Raw genomic sequence first — 23,513 nt, 5'->3', positions numbered from 1 at the left:
GGGACACAAGTCCACACAGAAATTTCACCCTCAGCAGCGCGGGGGCGGCCGGGTGCAGTGTAGAAACAAGCGTCGGGTTTGTAATGGAAGTCAATGGGAGATCTAGGGATCTCTTCAGCGCTGCAGGCAGGCAAGGGGGGGGTTCCTCGGGGAAACCTCCACTTGGTCAAGGGAGAGGGACTCCTGGGGGTCACTCCTCCAGTGAAAGTCCGGTCCTTCAGGTCCTGGGGGCTGCGGGTGCAGGGTCTCTCCCAGGTGTCGGGACTTAGGATTCAAAGAGTCGCGGTCAGGGGAAGCCTCGGGATTTCCCTCTGCAGGCGGCGCTGTGGGGGCTCAGGGGGGACAGGTTTTTGTACTCACAGTCTCAGAGTAGTCCTGGGGTCCCTCCTGAGGTGTTGGATCGCCACCAGCCGAGTCGGGGTCGCCGGGTGCAGTGTTGCAAGTCTCACGCTTCTTGCGGGGAGCTTGCAGGGTTCTTTGGAGCTGCTGGAAACAAAGTTGCAGCTTTTCTTGGAGCAGGTCCGCTGTCCTCGGGAGTTTCTTGTCTTTTCGAAGCAGGGGCAGTCCTCAGAGGATGTCGAGGTCGCTGGTCCCTTTGGAAGGCGTCGCTGGAGCAGGATCTTTGGAAGGCAGGAGACAGGCCGGTGAGTTTCTGGAGCCAAGGCAGTTGTCGTCTTCTGGTCTTCCGCTGCAGGGGTTTTCAGCTAGGCAGTCCTTCTTCTTGTAGTTGCAGGAATCTAATTTTCTAGGGTTCAGGGTAGCCCTTAAATACTAAATTTAAGGGCGTGTTTAGGTCTGGGGGGTTAGTAGCCAATGGCTACAAGCCCTGAGGGTGGGTACACCCTCTTTGTGCCTCCTCCCAAGGGGAGGGGGTCACAATCCTAACCCTATTGGGGGAATCCTCCATCTGCAAGATGGAGGATTTCTAAAAGTTAGAGTCACCTCAGCTCAGGACACCTTAGGGGCTGTCCTGACTGGCCAGTGACTCCTCCTTGTTATTCTCATTATTTTCTCCGGCCTTGCCGCCAAAAGTGGGGCCTGGCCGGAGGGGGCGGGCAACTCCACTAGCTGGAGTGTCCTGCTGGGTTGGCACAAAGGAGGTGAGCCTTTGAGGCTCACCGCCAGGTGTGACAATTCCTGCCTGGGAGAGGTGTGAGCATCTCCACCCAGTGCAGGCTTTGTTACTGGCCTCAGAGTGACAAAGGCACTCTCCCCATGGGGCCAGCAACATGTCTCGGTTTGTGGCAGGCTGCTAAAACTAGTCAGCCTACACAGATAGTCGGTTAAGTTTCAGGGGGCACCTCTAAGGTGCCCTCTGGGGTGTATTTTGCAATAAAATGTACACTGGCATCAGTGTGCATTTATTGTGCTGAGAAGTTTGATACCAAACTTCCCAGTTTTCAGTGTAGCCATTATGGTGCTGTGGAGTTCGTGTTTGACAAACTCCCAGACCATATACTCTTATGGCTACCCTGCACTTACAATGTCTAAGGTTTTGTTTAGACACTGTAGGGGTACCATGCTCATGCACTGGTACCCTCACCTATGGTATAGTGCACCCTGCCTTAGGGCTGTAAGGCCTGCTAGATGGGTGTCTTACCTATACTGCATAGGCAGTGAGAGGCTGGCATGGCACCCTGAGGGGAGTGCCATGTCGACTTACTCGTTTTGTCCTCACTAGTACACACAAGCTGGCAAGCAGTGTGTCTGTGCTGAGTGAGAGGTCTCCAGGGTGGCATAAGACATGCTGCAGCCCTTAGAGACCTTCCTTGGCATCAGGGCCCTTGGTACTAGAAGTACCAGTTACAAGGGACTTATCTGGATGCCAGGGTCTGCCAATTGTGGATACAAAAGTACAGGTTAGGGAAAGAACACTGGTGCTGGGGCCTGGTTAGCAGGCCTCAGCACACTTTCAATTGTAAACATAGCATCAGCAAAGGCAAAAAGTCAGGGGGCAACCATGCCAAGGAGGCATTTCCTTACAGCAGCAATTAGAGCTTTGTTGCACAGGGCCAAGAGGCGGCCCGTCCGTTTCATCTTATTTGTACGAATCATACAGGGGAGTCCAGTATGACTGGCTTCAGCCATTTATAAAATTTGGAGTCCTATACAAGTGCTTTATTTAGGGGAAGTTAGAGATCGTCTGGGCAATCTCCTCTTTGCATATTTCCCCTTCTAGCAGAGGCCAGCCATCGGTGTTGAGGCATGGCAACGTGAAAGTGGCGAAGAAGCAGTCCTCCCTCTCAAGGTCACAGCTAGTCTCCGAACTGTACAAGTCCTAGTAATATGTTGTAAATTATGAGGCTATTCCTTGGGGCTAGCAAAGGAGGTCATACGCTACATTAAGTAGCCAGCAGCTGTCCGCCCTGAATGGGTGTACAGGTGGTTGAATTCCACCCGCAGAAGCTTTTAACTTCGAACCTAAGGGGTGGTGTCGGATGGCTCATGTGATTTGGATTGAATATCTGCCTCTATAACAGCCTGTCGTTCTGTTTGTCAGCAAGCAGCTATGTTGTGCATGATCTGCCCACGCACAGTGGTCTTAGCCGCCGCCCAGTGCGTTGTTGTGGAGCTTACAGATCCCTGGCTCTCTTCACAGTACATGGTTACATGGGATTTCAGAAGGTATTTTTCAGTAGGCATTTTGTAATAGGAGATGTCAGAGCACCAGTGTAGGAAGTTGGCTCTGTATGTGCTATTTCAAAGTAAGGAATAGCATGCACAGAGTCCAAGGGTTCCCCTTAGAGGTAAAATAGCGGTAAAAATAGATAATACTAATGCTCTATTTTGTGGTAGTGTGGTCGAGCAGTAGGCTTATCCAAGGAGTAGTGTTAAGCATTTGTTGTACATACACATAGACAATAAATGAGGTACACACACTCAGAGACAAATCCAGCCAATAGGTTTTTATATAGAAAAATATCTTTTCTTAGTTTATTTTAAGAACCACAGGTTCAAATTCTACATGTAATATCTCATTCGAAAGGTATTGCAGGTAAGTACTTTAGGAACTTCAAATCATCAAAATTGCATGTATACTTTTCAAGTTATTCACAAATAGCTGTTTTAAAAGTGGACACTTAGTGCAATTTTCACAGTTCCTAGGGGAGGTAAGTATTTGTTAGGTTAACCAGGTAAGTAAGACACTTACAGGGCTTAGTTCTTGGTCCAAGGTAGCCCACCGTTGGGGGTTCAGAGCAACCCCAAAGTCACCACACCAGCAGCTCAGGGCCGGTCAGGTGCAGAGTTCAAAGTGGTGCCCAAAACACATAGGCTAGAATGGAGAGAAGGGGGTGCCCCGGTTCCGGTCTGCTTGCAGGTAAGTACCCGCGTTTTCGGAGGGCAGACCAGGGGGGTTTTGTAGGGCACCGGGGGGGACACAAGTCCACACAGAAATTTCACCCTCAGCAGCGCGGGGGCGGCCGGGTGCAGTGTAGGAACAGGCGTCGGGTTCGCAATGTTAGTCTATGAGAGATCTCGGGATCTCTTCAGCGCTGCAGGCAGGCAAGGGGGGGATTCCTCGGGGAAACCTCCACTTGGGCAAGGGAGAGGGACTCCTGGGGGTCACTTCTCCAGTGAAAGTCCGGTCCTTCAGGTCCTGGGGGCTGCGGGTGCAGGGTCTCTCCCAGGCGTCGGGACTTTAGGTTCAAAGAGTCGCGGTCAGGGGAAGCCTCGGGATTCCCTCTGCAGGCGGCGCTGTGGGGGCTCAGGGGGGACAGGTTTTGGTACTCACAGTATCAGAGTAGTCCTGGGGTCCCTCCTGAGGTGTTGGATCGCCACCAGCCGAGTCGGGGTCGCCGGGTGCAGTGTTGCAAGTCTCACGCTTCTTGCGGGGAGCTTGCAGGGTTCTTTAAAGCTGCTGGAAACAAAGTTGCAGCTTTTCTTGGAGCAGGTCCGCTGTCCTCGGGAGTTTCTTGTCTTTTCGAAGCAGGGGCAGTCCTCAGAGGATGTCGAGGTCGCTGGTCCCTTTGGAAGGCGTCGCTGGAGCAGGATCTTTGGAAGGCAGGAGACAGGCCGGTGAGTTTCTGGAGCCAAGGCAGTTGTCGTCTTCTGGTCTTCCTCTGCAGGGGTTTTCAGCTAGGCAGTCCTTCTTCTTGTAGTCGCAGGAATCTAATTTTCTAGGGTTCAGGGTAGCCCTTAAATACTAAATTTAAGGGCGTGTTTAGGTCTGGGGGGTTAGTAGCCAATGGCTACTATCCCTGAGGGTGGGTACACCCTTTTTGTGCCTCCTCCCAAGGGGAGGGGGTCACAATCCTAACCCTATTGGGGGAATCCTCCATCTGCAAGATGGAGGATTTCTAAAAGTTAGAGTCACTTCAGCTCAGGACACCTTAGGGGCTGTCCTGACTGGCCAGTGACTCCTCCTTGTTATTCTCATTATTTTCTCCGGCCTTGCCGCCAAAAGTGGGGCCTGGCCGGAGGGGGCGGGCAACTCCACTAGCTGGAGTGTCCTGCTGGGTTGGCACAAAGGAGGTGAGCCTTTGAGGCTCACCGCCAGGTGTGACAATTCCTGCCTGGGGGAGGTGTTAGCATCTCCACCCAGTGCAGGCTTTGTTACTGGCCTCAGAGTGACAAAGGCACTCTCCCCATGGGGCCAGCAACATGTCTCGGTTTGTGGCAGGCTGCTAAAACTAGTCAGCCTACACAGATAGTCGGTTAAGTTTCAGGGGGCACCTCTAAGGTGCCCTCTGGGGTGTATTTTACAATAAAATGTACACTGGCATCAGTGTGCATTTATTGTGCTGAGAAGTTTGATACCAAACTTCCCAGTTTTCAGTGTAGCCATTATGGTGCTGTGGAGTTCGTGTTTGACAGACTCCCAGACCATATACTCTTATGGCTACCCTGCACTTACAATGTCTAAGGTTTTGTTTAGACACTGTAGGGGCACAGTGCTCATGCACTGGTACCCTCACCTATGGTATAGTGCACCCTGCCTTAGGGCTGTAAGGCCTGCTAGAGGGGTGTCTTACCTATACTGCATAGGCAGTGAGAGGCTGGCATGGCACCCTGAGGGGAGTGCCATGTCGACTTACTCATTTTGTTCTCACTAGCACACACAGGCTTGTAAGCAGGGTGTCTGTGCTGAGTGAGGGGTCTCTAGGGTGGCATAAGACATGCTGCAGCCCTTAGAGACCTTCCTTGGCATCAGGGCCCTTGGTACTAGAAGTACCAGTTACAAGGGACTTATCTGAATGCCAGGGTGTGCCAATTGTGGATACAATGGTACATTTTAGGTGAAGGAACACTGGTGCTGGGGCCTGGTTAGCAGGGTCCCAGCACACTTCTCAGTCAAGTCAGCATCAGTATCAGGCAAAAAGTGGGGGGTAACTGCAACAGGGAGCCATTTCTTTACAACCAGTGTTTATGGATCAGTTTTGTCAGGCCCCCAATATATATATCTTAAGGGAACAACGCGTGGTCAGAAAGGGATCCCTTTAATATCTCGCAACGTGTCACTAAGGCGTCATCTGGTTGGAGGATATGAAATAGTCCAGCCTTGATCTTATTTGTCGGCATGTTTGAGACTTCCTTGTCAGACAGCTAAAGCAGATGCCAGATGTCAAGCAGTCTGTGGTCGCTAATGGCATATGTAAGAATTGCTCTGTCCCAGTTATTAGGTATGTCAGCAGGGGCAGTACAGTATGGCACCCAGGGCTTGGTTCCAGTCACCTCCCAGAATGACTCATGTCTGGTCCAGTTCTGAGAGGAGTCTGCTGAGTAAGAAAAAGCTGAATGGTTACTTACCAGCAGGAGTAGTTTTTGCAGCTTGAAGGATTTGGGTACTCATGCTTTGCATTTTTCCACCACCTAGTGCTTAGATGCCGAAATGTTTTTTTTTGGGTTTCTCTTGGGCACCAGTGACCAACATTTGGCGATAAGTCAGTCCTCTATGTGACGCCAGACAGTGCCCCGGACGATCTTGAGCTTGGCCACTATCTTCACATTTTTCTCTTTTCCCCAACTGTTTTTTTTCCCTGTCCCATTTCTGGGAAGGTGGGTGGGTTGCATATGAAGCCAGAAAACTCTTCAAGCGAGAAAACTACTCCTGCTGGAAACCAATTCATTTTTCAGCATGCATCCTTTGCTGGATTCACATGCTGTGAATAAATTATATAGCAGTATCGCCTTCCTTGGGTTGGGTGGGTTGAAATGAGGATAAGTTAGGTGTCATAGCACCGTCTGTTCCCCCGTACCTCCTTTTTCATCTGAATAGCCACACAATGTTCTGTGAAGGTGTGTAAAGATGCCCAGGTTGCTGTACAGATTTCATCAATGGCCATGTTTGCTAGGAATACCAGTATAGCAACTTGTTTCCGGGTCAAGTGTGTTCTGGAATGCATAGGTAAGACTTTTCTCTAGATTAACAGGTTTGAATGGTGTAGGAAACTGGACTTCTCTTTGCAGATGTGACCCCACTTTTTGGCCCCTTTTGATGCAGGTTTTCGACTATGGCAGTGTCCTGAAGCATGCTAACCAGGCTCCAGTGACAGTGCTCATTCCCCTAAAAACGAGATACTCAATTGGGTACAATTAGTACAAACTTTAGCACCTTTTAAGTCCCTATTAAATGGTACCAATGGCTTGGGTACTAAAGAGGGTCCCTAAGGGTACAGCATGTATTATGCCACCCTAAGGGACCCACCATACGTATTATAGGCATTATAGTACTTGTGAAGGTATATCTGCATGAGATTTGACCCTGTTAAGTCTAGTTCTATTGCTAGCTATTGCAAGTGAACAGGGAAGCCATCCTAAGGTAGTGGGCACTGGTTATCACGAGTTACACAGCTACATAATGGCTTCAAAGAAACTTTGGTATTAAAACACCTCATCTTAATAGATCCATACTATTGGTTTTTATTATGACAAACAGCCAGAGGGCACCTTAGAGGTGCCCCATTAATCCTACTAGTCCTCTAGTGTGCTGGTACTGACCAGCCTGACACCGCAGACAGGTATGTGACCCCCTGGACATGACAGCCCCTCACTCGGAGACCACAGACAATGCCTGCTTTGGAGGAAGGCGTTATCACCTTCTTCAGCAGGATATCTTGAGAATCAGCGTACCAAGGCCAGAGGCTTTAAAGCCTCTGCCGCCTTTGATATGTAGCTCTGGCTACCCCCAGACCCAAGAGATGCCACCCCCTGCCTTGAGGCCCATTCGGCATCAGAACAGATGAGAAATTAGCTATGCAGGTAGGATTGCATTAACAGGCTAAGCACACCTCTAAGGTGGGCTGCCTGATGTGCTCCATGAAGAAAGGGTTCCACCATCTTTTCTTTTTTTTTGTGGAACTAGGAACTCTGGGACAAGATTATGCCCAATTCCCACAAGAAGTGGTCCGATAGGGAGTTAAGTCACCCCAAGGGTAAGTAGCCCATAGGCTACTACCCTACACACCCACAAACACTCCTCAATAGAACATTTACGTGGCCCCCTGACACTAGAAACTCACATTCAACTGACTAAAAAAGTAAAAGGAGAAAGAAGGGCCGACCAATGCAAGAACTGCGGAGTAGCTGAGGAATTTGGCAAAAAACCTGCTTACCTGCTCCAGTCCCGACAATTGCAAAGACCCGACTCGTTCTGCAGTTGTGCATTCTCCAAAAGCCTTGGAGGCCTGCCAGCACTTTGCCAAACACCCAGCATCTCCCTTGGAGTGGAGGAGCCATATCTCTGCATCAGCAGATACCAACCGCGACTGCCCGGTACCACCTTTGGTTAACCATCGGGTCCACCATTGGAGCATCTCACCAGGAAGAGGATCCAGAGTGTCCAGGAGTGCAGCCCCTTTGATCCATCCAGTTTTTGAGACACTGAGCCTGCCTGGATCATCCCTGCACCAATACCCGGGTGCAACAATGGCCGTTGCAAGCACCAAGTCTTGTTTGTGCTCAGCCAGAACACCACTGACGCGCAAACTTACTTGCACATCAAGGAACTTCAAAAGAGGCCAACTACACACCAGAAGAAATTTTACTGCGTTTCTTTCCCCTCTTCTACAGGTGATCCTAGCACTGGACAAAACACCTAGGCACCCAAGCCCAGGGTCATTGAAACCAACGGTGTCTTGACAGAACTGAGGCCCTCAAGAACCAAGCCCCTCTCCCTCACCCCTTCCCTCCCTTCCCTTGGGGACCGGTCACTCAGTTCCCACTTGCAGCCTGTTTCTTCCAGTTTCTGCTCCAATTGACTTCAACGCGCAGCGTCTAAGGCTACCACTGCTAGTAGCATTTCTGCACCTGGACACCACCAGGACAGGTAACCCAAAAGTGCTGGTGGTTTTTAGAAACCATGGCCTCTATTTCAAGTCCAGAAAAACAGTCCTATAAGTTGATTTCAAGTGATCCTGAGCAGTGTATGTTTTCTCCATAGGATAACCTTTCTACGTTCGAGGCTCATGCCTCAGAAATGACAGCTGTATTGTCTGTATTTCTTAAAAATCGCCAACTCAAAAAGTACTTGCCTGATCTAGTAGAGCTTGATGTCTAAATTAATATAAAAATCTGTACTATTTTTCTAAAATTGGTCTTGACTTTCTTCTTGAATGCGTGTCTCATTTATTGATTGTGCTCAATAAATGCTTAGCACTACCCTCAAAAGAGAACATATAGGGTTATTTTAACCTGTCAGCCAATAAAGGTCGCTCGTACTATCTGCATAGTATACCCCTACATTGGTACATTGAATAGGTAGCCAGCTTCCTACAAGGAGGTAGATGTTGATTGGGTTAATGTTAACCTTTTTGAATTAGAGCTTGTGAAAGGAGTTCTCAAGTTAACCAATTCCATGTGCTTGCAGTTCATTTGGCCAAGGTTTATTTAGTCCATTCTGGGATTTATAGTCTTGTTCGATTGCGGAGACTTGTAACACTGCTGCTTTCCTGGACTGGATGAGCCACTTGCACAGGAAACTGGACAGTTGAGAGCAGTGTGTATATAACCTATCATTACGCCAAATTTCCACAGCATATTTGTTGCAGTGATAAGGCAGTTAACTGATGTTTCAGCTGCATAGACCCTAAATTAGAGTGGCAAATCGCCAGGGGGGGGCCAAAAAAGAGGTCAACTAAGCAACTTTCACACTTTTATCCACTGACTGGTTACATTCCCAAAACATTCAGTTGTCTGTAGCCTCTTAAATTCTAAAAAGCAGACCAAAGAAATTATTTCCCAGAGGATTGAGCTTGAAGGGTGATCATACCCAATCTCTCCAAGTCCCTATTTCATATGTTGCACATTTGTTGCATAGGCTTTAAACTTAGATGGTAAATATAGAACTAGTGAGATTGAATGAAGGTTTTCTTTTCTTACTAGGGTGCTTAGCTTTTGAGCAAATGTGTTCAACCACACATCAAGAGCCCCCTCAATCACTGCAACTTAGAGTGGTTTACTCTATGGAAAATTCAAAACTGACTGTAAGGAAATGCCTCCTTGGCATGGTTGCCCCCTGACTTTTTGCCTTTGCTGATGCTATGTTTACAATTGAAAGTGTGCTGAGGCCTGCTAACCAGGTCCCAGCACCAGTGTTCTTTCCCTAACCTGTACTTTTGTATCCACAATTGGCAGACCCTGGCATCCAGATAAGTCCCTTGTAACTGGTACTCCTAGTACCAAGGGCCCTGATGCCAAGGAAGGTCTCTAAGGGCTGCAGCATGTCTTATGCCACCCTGGAGACCTCTCACTCAGCACAGACACACTGCTTGCCAGCTTGTGTGTGCTAGTGAGGACAAAACGAGTAAGTCGATATGGCACTCCCCTCAGGGTGCCATGCCAGCCTCTCACTGCCTATGCAGTATAGGTAAGACACCCCTCTAGCAGGCCTTACAGCCCTAAGGCAGGGTGCACTATACCATAGGTGAGGGTACCAGTGCATGAGCATGGTACCCCTACAGTGTCTAAACAAAACCTTAGACATTGTAAGTGCAGGGTAGCCATAAGAGTATATGGTCTGGGAGTCTGTCAAACACGAACTCCACAGCACCATAATGGCTACACTGAAAACTGGGAAGTTTGGTATCAAACTTCTCAGCACAATAAATGCACACTGATGCCAGTGTACATTTTATTGCAAAATACACCCCAGAGGGCACCTTAGAGGTGCCCCCTGAAACTTAACCGACTATCTGTGTAGGCTGACTAGTTCCAGCAGCCTGCCACACTAGAGACATGTTGCTGGCCCCATGGGGAGAGTGCCTTTGTCACTCTGAGGCCAGTAACAAAGCCTGCACTGGGTGGAGATGCTAACACCTCCCCCAGGCAGGAGCTGTAACACCTGGCGGTGAGCCTCAAAGGCTCACCCCTTTGTCACAGCACCGCAGGACACTCCAGCTAGTGGAGTTGCCCGCCCCCTCCGGCCCGGCCCCCACTTTTGGCGGCAAGGCCGGAGAAAATAATGAGAATAACAAGGAGGAGTCACTGGCCAGTCAGGACAGCCCCTAAGGTGTCCTGAGCTGAGGTGACTCTAACTTTTAGAAATCCTCCATCTTGCAGATGGAGGATTCCCCCAATAGGGTTAGGATTGTGACCCCCTCCCCTTGGGAGGAGGCACAAAGAGGGTGTACCCACCCTCAGGGCTAGTAGCCATTGGCTACTAACCCCCCAGACCTAAACACGCCCTTAAATTTAGTATTTAAGGGCTACCCTGAACCCTAGAAAATTAGATTCCTGCAAACTACAAGAAGAAGGACTGCCTAGCTGAAAACCCCTGCAGAGGAAGACCAGAAGACAACAACTGCCTTGGCTCCAGAAACTCACCGGCCTGTCTCCTGCCTTCCAAAGAACTCTGCTCCAGCGACGCCTTCCAAGGGACCAGCGACCTCTGAATCCTCTGAGGACTGCCCTGCTTCGAAAAAGACAAGAAACTCCAGAGGACAGCGGACCTGCTCCAAAAAGACTGCAACTTTGTTTCGAGGAGCAGCTTTAAAGACCCTGCAATCTCCCCGCAAGAAGCGTGAGACTTGCAACACTGCACCCGGCGACCCCGACTCGGCTGGTGGAGAACCAACACCTCAGGGAGGACCCCCGGACTACTCTCCGACTGTGAGTACCAAAACCTGTCCCCCCTGAGCCCCCACAGCGCCGCCTGCAGAGGGAATCCCGAGGCTTCCCCTGACCGCGACTCTCTGGAACCTAAGTCCCGACGCCTGGAAAAGACCCTGCACCCGCAGCCCCCAGGACCTGAAGGACCGGACTTTCACTGGAGAAGTGACCCCCAGGAGTCCCTCTCCCTTGCCCAAGTGGAGGTTTCCCCGAGGAAGCCCTCCCCTTGCCTGCCTGCAGCGCTGAAGAGATCCGTTGATCTCTCATAGACTAACATTGCAAACCCGATGCTTGTTTCTACACTGCACCCGGCCGCCCCCGCGCTGCTGAGGGTGAAATTTCTGTGTGGGCTTGTGTCCCCCCCGGTGCCCTACAAAACCCCCCCTGGTCTGCCCTCCGAAGACGCGGGTACTTACCTGCAAGCAGACCGGAACCGGGGCACCCCCTTCTCTCCATTCTAGCCTATGCGTTTTGGGCACCACTTGGAACTCTGCACCTGACCGGCCCTGAGCTGCTGGTGTGGTGACTTTGGGGCTGCTCTGAACCCCCAACGGTGGGCTACCTTGGACCAAGAACTGAACCCTGTAAGTGTCTTACTCACCTGGTAAAACTAACAAAAACTTACCTCCCCCAGGAACTGTGAAAATTGCACTAAGTGTCCACTTTTTAAATAGCTATTTGTGAATAACTTGAAAAGTATACATGCAATTGAAATGATTCAAAGTTCCTAATGTACTTACCTGCAATACCTTTCAAACAAGATATTACATGTTAAATTTGAACCTGTGGTTCTTAAAATAAACTAAGAAAATATATTTTTCTATAACAAAACCTATTGGCTGGATTTGTCTCTGAGTGTGTGTACCTCATTTATTGTCTATGTGTATGTACAACAAATGCTTAACACTACTCCTTGGATAAGCCTACTGCTCGACCACACTACCACAAAATAGAGCATTAGTATTATCTATTTTTACCACTATTTTACCTCTAAGGGGAACCCTTGGACTCTGTGCATGCTATTCCTTACTTTGAAATAGCACATACAGAGCCAACTTCCTACACTGACCACAAGTGAAAAGCAGTAGCTGGAGAGCATGGTATACCAAGCACAATAATCTGTCTTCAAACCAGAGCCCTTAGCGCAAAAACTCTGTAAAACAGAATAGCGCTGAATGGATTCCCTTTTATTTGAGTGACGGTATAAAATGTAGACTATGATGTTCTTGTGGATGGAAGGGGGGGGGGAGAAGAGACATTTTAAAGTCTCTACCTCGTAAGCTGTCAGGCATTTCAAACTGAGTCCCACAGGCCATATACTATGAAGTGTTTCAAGTATACCATAGTACTGTTAATATTTCCACTGATTGTCAGCAGGATGCTGTGAAATAAATCAAGCAAGTGAATTTATGAAAGACCCACTACTCATGAACTTTTGTTAGCAGTGCAAAAGCGAACACATTGTACCAGAGCTACTGGGAGCATTCTGAGATATCCATAACTAGGAGAAAAAAGTGAGAATATGTTGGTATGTACCTTCTTACTTTTACAACATATGTTTATCTTAATTCAGTGCACTGAGATGGTGCCAGCAACACATTTGTGAATGACCACTTTTTTTATATCATACTATAAAGTAGTAAAAGTTTGTGTTTCAATACCGCATCCAGATCACAATTAAATCACAAAAGCTGTTGAGCACTTTGTATTCGCATGTTTCACAAGCCATCGTATTTAATCAATGTAGTTATGACAACAGAAACAATTCAGTAGCAGCAATTCATTACCTTCAGTTTCCATACCTTTCTCACAGTTGAGTTTTGTGCAGGACATTCTTCGTCTCAGATTATGAGGTTTGATCTCTTGTTCGTCAACTGGCTCAGTTTTAATGTTGATGCCCTTCAAACAAAAAAAAAAAAAATAGTTACCAATAGGTTCAAAAGACATTCCTTGACCAAAAAGTATTTTTATCAAGTCAAGCCATGTTTTTCTAAACGTACATCTTGTTATTCATGGAAAAGCAACGCTGTGAATTTCTCCAGCAGTTTGATGATCTACAACCATTGACACTGAAATTCCCAGAAAAGGCCTCCATAATGAAAACAGGAACTGAGCAATTGAATAAGGCAATACTCTTCAGCATGTCATACAAATGATTTAAACAATTTTTTTTTTTTTGCATGAAGAAGGCAAAAGGAAGAGTCAAAGAATTTTTTTAATGCTTTGTTGCAAAGGGCATGGGAACATACTCATGCAATATTGTATGGGTCAAAGTCTTACCTCGGCTCTCATGCGCTTTGCTCGCCTCGCTGGCATACATGTATCCGGTGGTTGAACAGACTGCCGTTGAGGAATATCATGAGGCTTGTATTCCTTATCCTTCGTGTCATGGCTGAAATCCTGCTTCTGCAGACACTGTAGAGGATAGACACAAGACTATTAAAGGTTGCTTAAAAGCCTGATGCTCACAGTCATAGGCAAAACTCTTAGTAACTATCAAGTAAAAATTACAGCTTCGTTGGGATTCAATAAAGAGAATATGCTCATATCCTCTGCAAAGCATTCTCTGTAAACAAGCAGGGGAGCAATTATACACAAAACAGTACTTAGTAGTGCACAAAGCTTTGGACTTAGACTGTCACAGACCGTGCTTTTGAGTTTTTTCTGGCAACACAAAGACAACCGGTGAAAAGGAACAAAAGCTTGGTCTACGCTGGATAGAACCTTTATGTTGTAAGAAAGTGCCCTTTTTGACAAGGACACCTCCACTTTTTGCCTAGTGATTGACGCAATTTTGACTGAAAATGTAATGGGTTCCTGCCAGCCAGGTCATTCGTGTCAGATCTCCTTCCCTAAAACTGTGCAATTGTTACCCAATAACTTCCTCCCCCTCCTTCTCCGTAAGTCCCTAGTAAATGATACCCCTAGTACCTACCACATGGTGCGGCATGCATTGTGCCAACCTCAGCGACCCCTCACTTAGCACATGCAGACTTCCACTGCTGGCTGCGTGTCTTGGTGCAGCTAAAAGTGAAAACATGACCTGGCCTATGTGCCATGCTCCCTAACACTGCATGCAAAATATGCAAGTCACTCCCTGTGTAGGCCTTACAGCTCTAAGACAGGATGCATTATATTACATGTGAGGCGATATCTGCAAGAGCAGATATGCACCCGCTATGTCTTTGTTGATACTTAGACATAGTGAGTGAACAGGAAAGCCATTTTAAGTACACATGCTTGACACTGGTCACTATGGGTTACCCAGCTAAATGATGGCTTCACTGAAAGTAGGGATAACTGGTAACAAACTTATATTAATAAACCCTCACTGATGCAGGGATGGATTTATTAATACATGAACCCGGAGTGCACCTTAGAGGTGCTCCTTTAAAACCTACTAACTACCAGTGTGGCGACTGACTAGTATTAGCCAGCCTGCCACCACCAGACAAAATTCTCCCCCGCCCCCAGGGTGAGAGCCTTTACTCTCAGGCGGTCAGAAACACACACCACCAAATAAAATGACAATCCCACCACCCTTGGTATGTAGATCTGGTTTCACTCAAAGGAGAGATGCTGACCCCCATGCCCCAAAGCCCATTTGGCACCAGGACAGGCAGAAATATTTAGTATTCAGAGAGGTGTCCACCCCGCAGGTCAGTCCCACCTCTAAAGGTGAGCTGCTGGATGTGGACAACACATTTAGAAATATGCCATCTTGGTTTTAGCAGAAGTAGGAACTCTCAGACAGGGCTATGCCCACTTGTTTTAGGAAGTGGTCATATGATGGGTGTAGTGACCCCAGGGGTAAGTAGCCCACTGGCTACTACCCTACACTCCCCTAAATGCAGTATTTAGGAGAGCCCCTGGCACCAGGAAAGCAGATTCCAGCTCACCTACAAAGGAGGACACTCGAGCCACAAAAGAAAAGCCTGAAAAGAAGCACCTGACTTGGCCTTAGCCTTTCCAGCCCGGTCTGTTGTTCTCACCAATTTGTGCCAAAGGCAACTCGTCCTAGAAGCTGCTGAGCCTCTAAAATCCTGGGAGGCCTGCCTGACCTCAAAGTCCCAAGAACTCCTGTGGAGTGGCAGGGTTGCTTTCCTGCATCTTGCAGGCACCCCAAGAGGACTCCAGACCACAAAAACCAGACAACGGAAAGCACCACTGCACCCTTGCTAGAGCTGAAGTGGGCAACTGTGCCAACGTTGTGCCCAGCCTTCCATGGACAAAGCCCATCTTGGACTTGCCCACTGTGGACTCACCGACACTGCCTGCAGCATCTGGCCGCAGGCCCCTTCAACCGTGAATGTTCACAGTGGAGAAAAAACAAGTCTCAGGACACCTCTGCACCCATCGTCCCTGGCCCGTGGAGAAGCGGAGCAAAGGTGTCCCTTCATCCCTGAGCACCTGAAGACTTGGACCCACCTGCTGGTTCTCCTCAACTGGACTCCGTGTCCAAACATGCAGTCGCATTTCAACCGGACCGATCTCCACTGACGAACATTGGGCACCCAATTCCATATTACACCTCTGCACACGGTAGCGCCAGTGCCACGCGCCTTGACCTGCTGGTGTGGTCCTAACCCGTGCCCAATATTTACCTCAAGTCCAGGAGATTGGTCTAGTAAGTCGCTGTACTATACCTATATGCAGTGCTTGTTTTTATTTCCATAGATAATATTGCCACTTCTGAAAAGTGTCGACTTTACCTGATTGTATTGATTCGGGTATATATATATATATGGAAAATGTCACTTACCCAACGTGGCATTAGTCGCTGCAGATTCACATGCTGTGCACATCCCGCCATCTGGTGTTGGGCTCGGAGTGTTACAAGTTGTTTTCTTCGAAGAAGTCTTTTCGAGTCACGAGACCGAGGGACTCCTCCCATTTCGACTCCATTGCGCATGGGCCTCGACTCCATCTTAGATTGTTTTCCCCGCAGAGGGTGAGGTAGGAGTTGTGTATGCTAGTAATAGTGCCCATGCAATGGAGTGAATACGTATGTACATAATGAAGTTTAAAGTAATCTATTTACAAATGTTCAAGATCTACTTCTAAACGGCTACAGGCTCCCGGGGAGGCGGGTGGGCGCATGTGAATCTGCAGCGACTAATGCCACGAACAGATGTACACTGGGTAAGTGACATTTTCCGTTCGATGGCATGTGTAGCTGCAGATACACATGCTGTGCATAGCCTAGTAAGCAGTTATCTCCCCAAAAGCGGTGGTTCAGCCTGTAGGAGTTGAAGTTGTTTGAAACAATGTTCGTAGTACAGCTTGACCTACTGTGGCTTGTTGTGAAGTTAACACATCTACACAGTAGTGTTTGGTAAATGTCTGAGGCGTAGACCATGTTGCTGCCTTACATATTTCGTTCATTGGAATATTTCCTAGAAAGGCCATGGTAGCACCTTTCTTTCTGGTTGAGTGTGCCTTTGGTGTAATAGGAAGCTCTCTCTTTGCTTTAAGATAGCAGGTTTGAATACACTTAACTATCCATCTAGCAATGCCTTGTTTTGAAATTGGATTTCCTGTATGAGGCTTTTGAAAGGCAATAAATAGTTGTTTTGTTTTTCGAATTAGTTTTGTTCTGTCAATGTAGTACATTAGCGCTCTTTTGATGTCTAATGTATGTAGTGCTCTTTCAGCTACAGAATCTGGCTGTGGGAAGAACACTGGTAATTCTACTGATTGATTCAAGTGGAACGGTAAGATAACTTTTGGTAAAAACTTTGGATTTGTCCTTAGAACTACTTTATTCTTGTGTATTTGAATTAATGGTTCTTGTATGGTAAATGCATGAATTTCACTCACCCTTCTTAAAGATGTGATAGCAACCAAAAATGCAACTTTCCACGTTAAGTATTGCATTTCACAAGGTGGACCCATGAGTCGTGTTAAGACAATGTTGAGGTTCCATGAAGGAACTGGTGGTGTTCCTGGGGGTATAATTCTCTTTAGGCCTTCCATAAATGCTTTTATGACTGGTATCCGAAATAATGAAGTTGAGTGCGTAATTTGCAGGTAAGCTGAAATTGCAGTAAGATGTATCTTTATGGAAGAGAAAGCTAGTTTTGATTTTTGCAAATGTAGTAAATATCCTACTATATCTTTTGCAGATGCGTGTAAGGGTTGAATTTGATTATTATGGCAGTAATAAACAAATCTTTTCCACTTATTTGCATAGCAGTGTCTAGTGGTAGGCTTCCTAGCTTGTCTTATGACCTCCATACATTCTTGTGTGAGGTCTAAGTGTCCGAATTCTAGGATTTCAGGAGCCAAATTGCTAGATTTGATGCTGGATTTGGATGTCTGATCTGTTGTTTGTGCTGTGTTAACAGATCTGGTCTGTTTGGTAGTTTGACATGAGGTACTACTGAAAGGTCTAGTAGTGTTGTGTACCAAGGTTGTCTTGCCCATGTTGGTGCTATTAGTATAAGTTTGAGTTTGTTTTGACTCAACTTGTTTACTAGATATGGAAGGAGTGGGAGAGGGGGAAAAGCGTACGCAAATATCCCTGACCAATTCATCCATAGCGCATTGCCCCGAGACTGATGTTGTGGGTACCTGGATGCGAAGTTTTGGCATTTGGAGTTTTTCTTTGTTGCAAATAGATCTATTTGTGGTGTTCCCCAAATTTGGAAGTAAGTGTTCAGTATTTGGGGGTGAATCTCCTATTTGGGGGTGAATCTCCCATTTGTGGATCTGTTGGTGATCCCGAGAGAGATTGTCTGCTAACTGATTCTGAATTCCTGGAATAAATTGAGCTATTAGGCGAATATGGTTGTGAATCGCCCAATGCCATATTTTCTGTGTCAGGAGACACAACTGTGTTGAGTGTGTCCCTCCCTGTTTGTTTAGGTAATACATTCTTGTCAAAACAGACAACATGACAACAATGTATTTGTGGGTTATTATGGGTTGAAATGCTTTCAGAGCTAGAAATACCGCTAACAGTTCTAAGTGATTTATGTGAAGCTGTCTTTGCTGTATGTCCCATTGTCCTTGGATGCGGTGTTGATTGAGGTGTGCTCTCCACCCGGTCATGGAAGCATCTGTCGTTATCACGTATTGTGGCACTGGGTCTTGGAAAGGCCGCCCTTGGTTTAAATTTATACTGTTCCACCATTGAAGCGAGATGTATGTTTGGCGGTCTATCAACACCAGATCTAGAAGCTGACCCGGTGCTTGTGACCATTGTGATGCTAGGCACTGTTGTAAGGGCCGCATGTGCAACCTTGCATTTGGGACAATGGCTATGCATGAAGACATCATGCCTAGTAGTTTCATTACTATTTTGACTTGTATCCTTTGTTTTGGATACATGGCCTGTATTATATTGTGAAATGTTTGAACTCTTTGTGGACTTGGAGTGGCAATCCCTTTTGCTGTGTTGATTGTTGCTCCTAAGTATTGCTGTGTTTGACACGGCAGAAGGTGTGACTTTGTGTAGTTGATAGAGAAACCTAGTTTGTGTAGGATTTCGATGACCTATTTTGTGTGTTGTGAACACTGTTTTAGCGTGTTGGTTTTGATTAACCAATCGTCTAGGTACGGGAACACATGTATTTGCTGCCTTCTGATATGTGCAGCTACTACTGCCAGGCATTTTGTAAAAACTCTTGGTGCAGTTGTTATTCCGAATGGCAACACTTTGAATTGGTAATGTATCCCTTGGAATACAAACCTTAGGTACTTTGTGTGAAGGATGTATTGGTATATGGAAATACGCATCCTTTAGGTCTAGTGTTGTCATGTAGTCCTGGTGTTTGAGCAGTGGGATTACGTCTTGTAAAGTAACCATGTGAAAGTGGTCTGATTTGATGTAGGTATTTAATGTTCTGAGATCTAGTATAGGTCTCAGACTCTTGTCTTTTTTGGGTATCAGAAAGTACAGTGAGTAAACTCCTGTGTTTAATTGTTGTTTTGGTACTAATTCTATTGCTTCTTTCTGAGGCAATGCCTGAACTTCTATTCTTAGAAGATCTATATGTTGTTTTGACATACTGTGTGTTTTCGGTGGGACGTTTGGAGGGAATTTGAGAAATTCTATGCAATAACCATGCAGGATAATCGCTAAGACCCAAGTGTCTGTTGTTATTTCCTCCCAATGTGTGTAAAACTTGGTTAGTCTCCCCCCCACAGGTGTTATGTGTTGGGGATTTGTGACCTTGAAGTCACTGTTTGTTTTGAGGAGTTTTGGGACTTTGGAACTTTCCTCTATTTCTTTGAAATTGTCCTCCTCTATATTGTCCCCGAAAACCTCCCCGCTGATACTGGCTCTGGTAAGTGGGCTTGGTTTGTGAGGTTGTGGCTTCTGTGGTCTGCCCTCGAAACCCCCCTCGAAATTGTGTCTTTCGAAATGTGCCTCTGCTCTGCGGGGAGTAGAGTGCGCCCATGGCTTTGGCCGTTTCAGTGTCTTTTTTAAGTTTTTCTATTGCAGTGTCCACCTCCGGCCCAAACAACTGCTGTCCGTTGAATGGTATATTCAGCACAGCTTGCTGTATCTCTGGTTTAAATCCTGATGTACGCAGCCATGCACGTCTCCTTATTGTTACTGCTGTGTTGACAGTTCTAGCAGCTGTGTCTGCAGCATCCATTGCTGACCGTATCTGATTATTAGAGATACTCTGTCCCTCTTCTACCACTTGCTGCGCTCTTTTTTGGAACTCTTTTGGTAAATGTTCAATAAAGTGTTGCATCTCATCCCAGTGGGCCCTATCATATCTGGCTAACAAAGCTTGCGAATTTGCAATGCGCCACTGGTTTGCTGCCTGTGCCGCCACCCTTTTGCCTGCAGCATCAAATTTTCTGCTTTCTTTATCTGGAGGTGGTGCATCTCCTGACGTATGTGAGTTGGCTCTTTTGTGCGCTGCTCCCACTACAACAGAGTCTGGTGTTAGATGTTGTGTGATATACACTGGGTCTGTTGGTGGCGGTTTATATTTTTTGTCTACTCTTGGAGTAATGGCTCTCCCTTTGACAGGCTCCTCAAACACTTGTTTGGAGTGTTTGAGCATTCCGGGTAACATCGGAAGACTCGGATATTGACTGTGTGTAGACGACAGTGTATTAAAAAGAAAGTCGTCTTCAATGGGTTCTGAATGAAGGCTGACATTGTGAAATGCTGCAGCTCTCGATACCACTTGAGCGTAGCCTGTACTAGCCTCTGGTGGCGATGGTCTTGCTGGATAGCCTTCAGGGCTATTATCTGACACTGGTGCGTCATAAAGGTCCCATGCGTCAGGGTCATCTTGACTCATTCCCTATGTGTTGGGGATTACATCATTGGTGGAGTGGCTACAGGCGATGGTTGCGGAGAGTGATGTGGGGATGGTGGTGGTGTTACTTGTTTAGCCACCTTTGCGTGTGGCTGTTTGTCCTTGTCTTGGAAGGCAAGTTTCCGTTTCATTTTGATTGGAGGAAGAGTACTGATCTTCCCCGTATCTTTTTGAATAAAGAGCCGCCTTTGTGTGTGATCTGGCTCTATTGTCTCTAATTCTTGTTCAAATCTGTGGGTCTTCATTTGTGAGGACAGTCCTTGTTCCTCTGAATAGGAACTTATTTTCGGTTCCGAGGCCGGATGTTTCGGTACCGAAACCTTTTCGGCTGCTTTTTTCAGCTCGGACTAAACCTTTTTTTTTTTTTAACTTTCGGCGTCGTGCCCTCTCGGTGCCGACCCATTTCGGTGCCGCTGTCTCGATGCCGAATCTTTTCGGAGCCACTATCTCGGGCCCGAGATTGCTGTGTGCCGGTATCTCGACCGAGGTCGGATGACTTCGACACCAGCTCGCCCTTTTTCGGTGCCGATGGACGGTCCCCTATTTTTCGGGTTAAGCCATGGCCTGTTGGCGGTGGCGTCCCCTGGGCTTTAGCGGTCTTCTCGTGAGTTCTTTTCTTCGACGTCTTACTCACAGTTTTCGGCGTTTCTTCGGGATCGATCTCCTCCGAGGCCGATTCCTGGGTGGAGAATGTTTCTTCCTCCTCCTCGAAACGCTCTTGTCCTGTCGGCGCCGACGCCATTTGCAGTCTTCTTGCTCTTCGGTCCCTGAGTGTCTTCCTGGAACGAAACGCTCGACAGGCCTCACAAGTATCCTCCTTGTGTTCTGGTGACAAACACAAGTTACAGACCAGGTGTTGATCTGTATATGGATACTTGTTATGGCATTTTGGACAGAAGCGGAATGGGGTCCGTTCCATCAGCCTTGAAGAGACACGTGGCCGGGCCGACCAGGCCCCGACGGGGATCGAAAAAAAAACCCGAAGGGCCACCGGAGCTCTTCTTAATTCGGTGTCGATCTGTTGTAACTAACCCGATACCGAACGCAAACAATACCGACGATTTTTCCGAGATTCTAACTAACTTTCCGACCCGAAACTCGGAGCGAAAAGGAACACGTCTGAACCCGATGGCGGAAAAAAAACAATCTAAAGATGGAGTCGACGCCCATGCGCAATGGAGTCGAAATGGGAGGAGTCCCTCGGTCTCGTGACTCGAAAAGACTTCTTCGAAGAAAACAACTTGTAACACTCCGAGCCCAACACCAGATGGCGGGATGTGCACAGCATGTGTATCTGCAGCTACACATGCCATCGAACATATATATAAATATATATATATATATATATATATATATATATATATATATATATATATATGTTATTTTGGTAAACTGGTGCGGATCTCCTTCTTGAGTTGTGTCTCTTATTGAATGTGTGTATTTGCAGATGTCTCCTCTCTGATGACAATAGGGCTGCCAACCACACTGCCCCCTAACAGAGCACCCTGGGATTACTAGAGCAAGCCCCTAGCCACTAGCAAGGGAACTCCTGTACTCTTTGCACGATATATCTCATTTTGATATATCATATTAAGAGCAAGCTTCCTACACATGTAAAGAGACACAATGCCATTACTTACACTCTGTAAGCTCCTGCCTCTGAGAATGTAAGGATATCAATCAAAAAAAGAATCAATTAGTTTACCTCTCCCCCAAAAATAAATACTGTGGAGTTTTTACTGTTCTGGGAGGACTACAATAGGAAGTGTGATGTGTTTTATCTGGACAGTAGTGTACGCTTTTCTCAAAATAAAGAAGCCTTCCAAGTGTACAGAATTGTATACCCCAAGTAAGGCTATTTTTTGACTGTCCTTGCCAGCTACAGAAGCAGACTAACCGGAACTTCAGTAGTTTGTCAGTTTAAACAAATCATGCTCAGTTAAATCTTGAAATTTAAACACAGAAATGAGGTTATGATTGGTAAAATACATAGGGAGGGAAATTGATTAATTCTGCTTTAGGAGGGATTTATCAGACCATTGGACGTGCATGTATATCTGTCATGTTTCCATTTAATTAACATGGAGCAGCAGACCTCTTCCAAAACATCTGTGATGGAAGAGCTAACCAACTACAAGGTTAGGGCATGGCAGGCATCAACAACAGTGTGCATTTCATGGCCTTTCTAATTCTAATATGCCCAGTAAGCCTATTTTCCTCTACACTAGGTTTATTGCAACCAACAACTTGCTGTATGAGGTTTATTTTCCACTAACGCAACTTTGCTTATTTTTGATGCAGTTGGAATTAAGGCCTTTCTGAAATGAGAAATTAAAGCCAAGTAACAGGCACCTCAGAAATGTTGCTCTGTTTTTATAGGAGGGTCAAGATCATGCAAGGCATTTTAGAGAACCTAAAACCACTTCAGTTTATCTAACACAGTTTCTTTTATGCAGAGAAGCAGCGCATACAGGGTTGTAGCTTAAGGCCTGAATGTCATGAACAACTGCAAAGAATCCTTCATATTGTAAAAGAGCACAAAGAAGTGGTGCAGAAAAAGAAAAGGAGCCCAAACGCCTTAACAATATGTGCAAAGGCTTGGACTAACTACCTGCAGTTAGGAATATCCTTCAGAATCTAATAGCCTACCTTGTGCCCTGAAAGTCAGTTTGAGGAGTGCCAAACTGTTCAACAGGACTCAAAACAAAGACACCACCATTTATTATACTATGAACATGCTTAGATTACTGATTTCAGTTTTGACAATCTAAGCATTTATCACTGGAGTGTACTTGGGAACAATTTTAAAAGGAGTCCAAAATATATGTGGTGCTGACTTGCCCTAGCTGTAATAAGGACACTCCTAAGTCGATACACCAGTTTGTAACAAACATTCTCCCATCTGACCATGTTCATCAGCAATGGAATATTTGTGGTATTGCAAGAATAATGACTGAGCACTCAGCAAAAAAAAGAAAAAAAAAAAAAAAAAAAAAAAAAAAAACACACACCCCCCTTTGGAAGAAATTAATATGCACCCGAAAAGAGCTACAAGGCTACACGGGCATGTCAGTAAATTTGCTTTACCTCGTTTTTAAATGTCCCTCGCCTTCACTTTTGTGTTGCTGCATTTATTTGTTTTTTTGGCTCCCTTGCCATATGGTCCATGTGGCCAGTAAG

At 46.6% G+C, this 23,513-nt stretch overlaps 1 protein-coding gene across 4 annotated transcripts in view; it reads right to left on the bottom strand.

Moving 5' to 3' along the window:
* Window positions 1-23,513, bottom strand: part of KDM5B (lysine demethylase 5B) — a 768,574-nt gene that overhangs the window by 638,256 nt on the left and 106,805 nt on the right. For 2 of the 4 annotated variants that reach the window (XM_069239028.1, XM_069239030.1), the window contains 2 exons: window positions 13,327-13,461; window positions 12,849-12,945 (listed from right to left, as the gene is read on the bottom strand). In XM_069239028.1, the coding sequence (XP_069095129.1) occupies window positions 12,849-12,945; window positions 13,327-13,461 (232 nt within the window). Of the gene's footprint in view, window positions 1-12,833; window positions 12,946-13,326; window positions 13,462-23,513 lie in introns of all 4 variants that reach the window. The other 2 variants (XM_069239026.1, XM_069239029.1) reach the window with 1 other exon arrangement.

The sequence above is a fragment of the Pleurodeles waltl genome, chromosome 6 (genome assembly GCF_031143425.1).
Source record: "Pleurodeles waltl isolate 20211129_DDA chromosome 6, aPleWal1.hap1.20221129, whole genome shotgun sequence".
Lineage (NCBI taxonomy): Eukaryota > Metazoa > Chordata > Amphibia > Caudata > Salamandridae > Pleurodeles > Pleurodeles waltl.
This window is presented reverse-complemented; position numbering and strand designations above follow the sequence as displayed.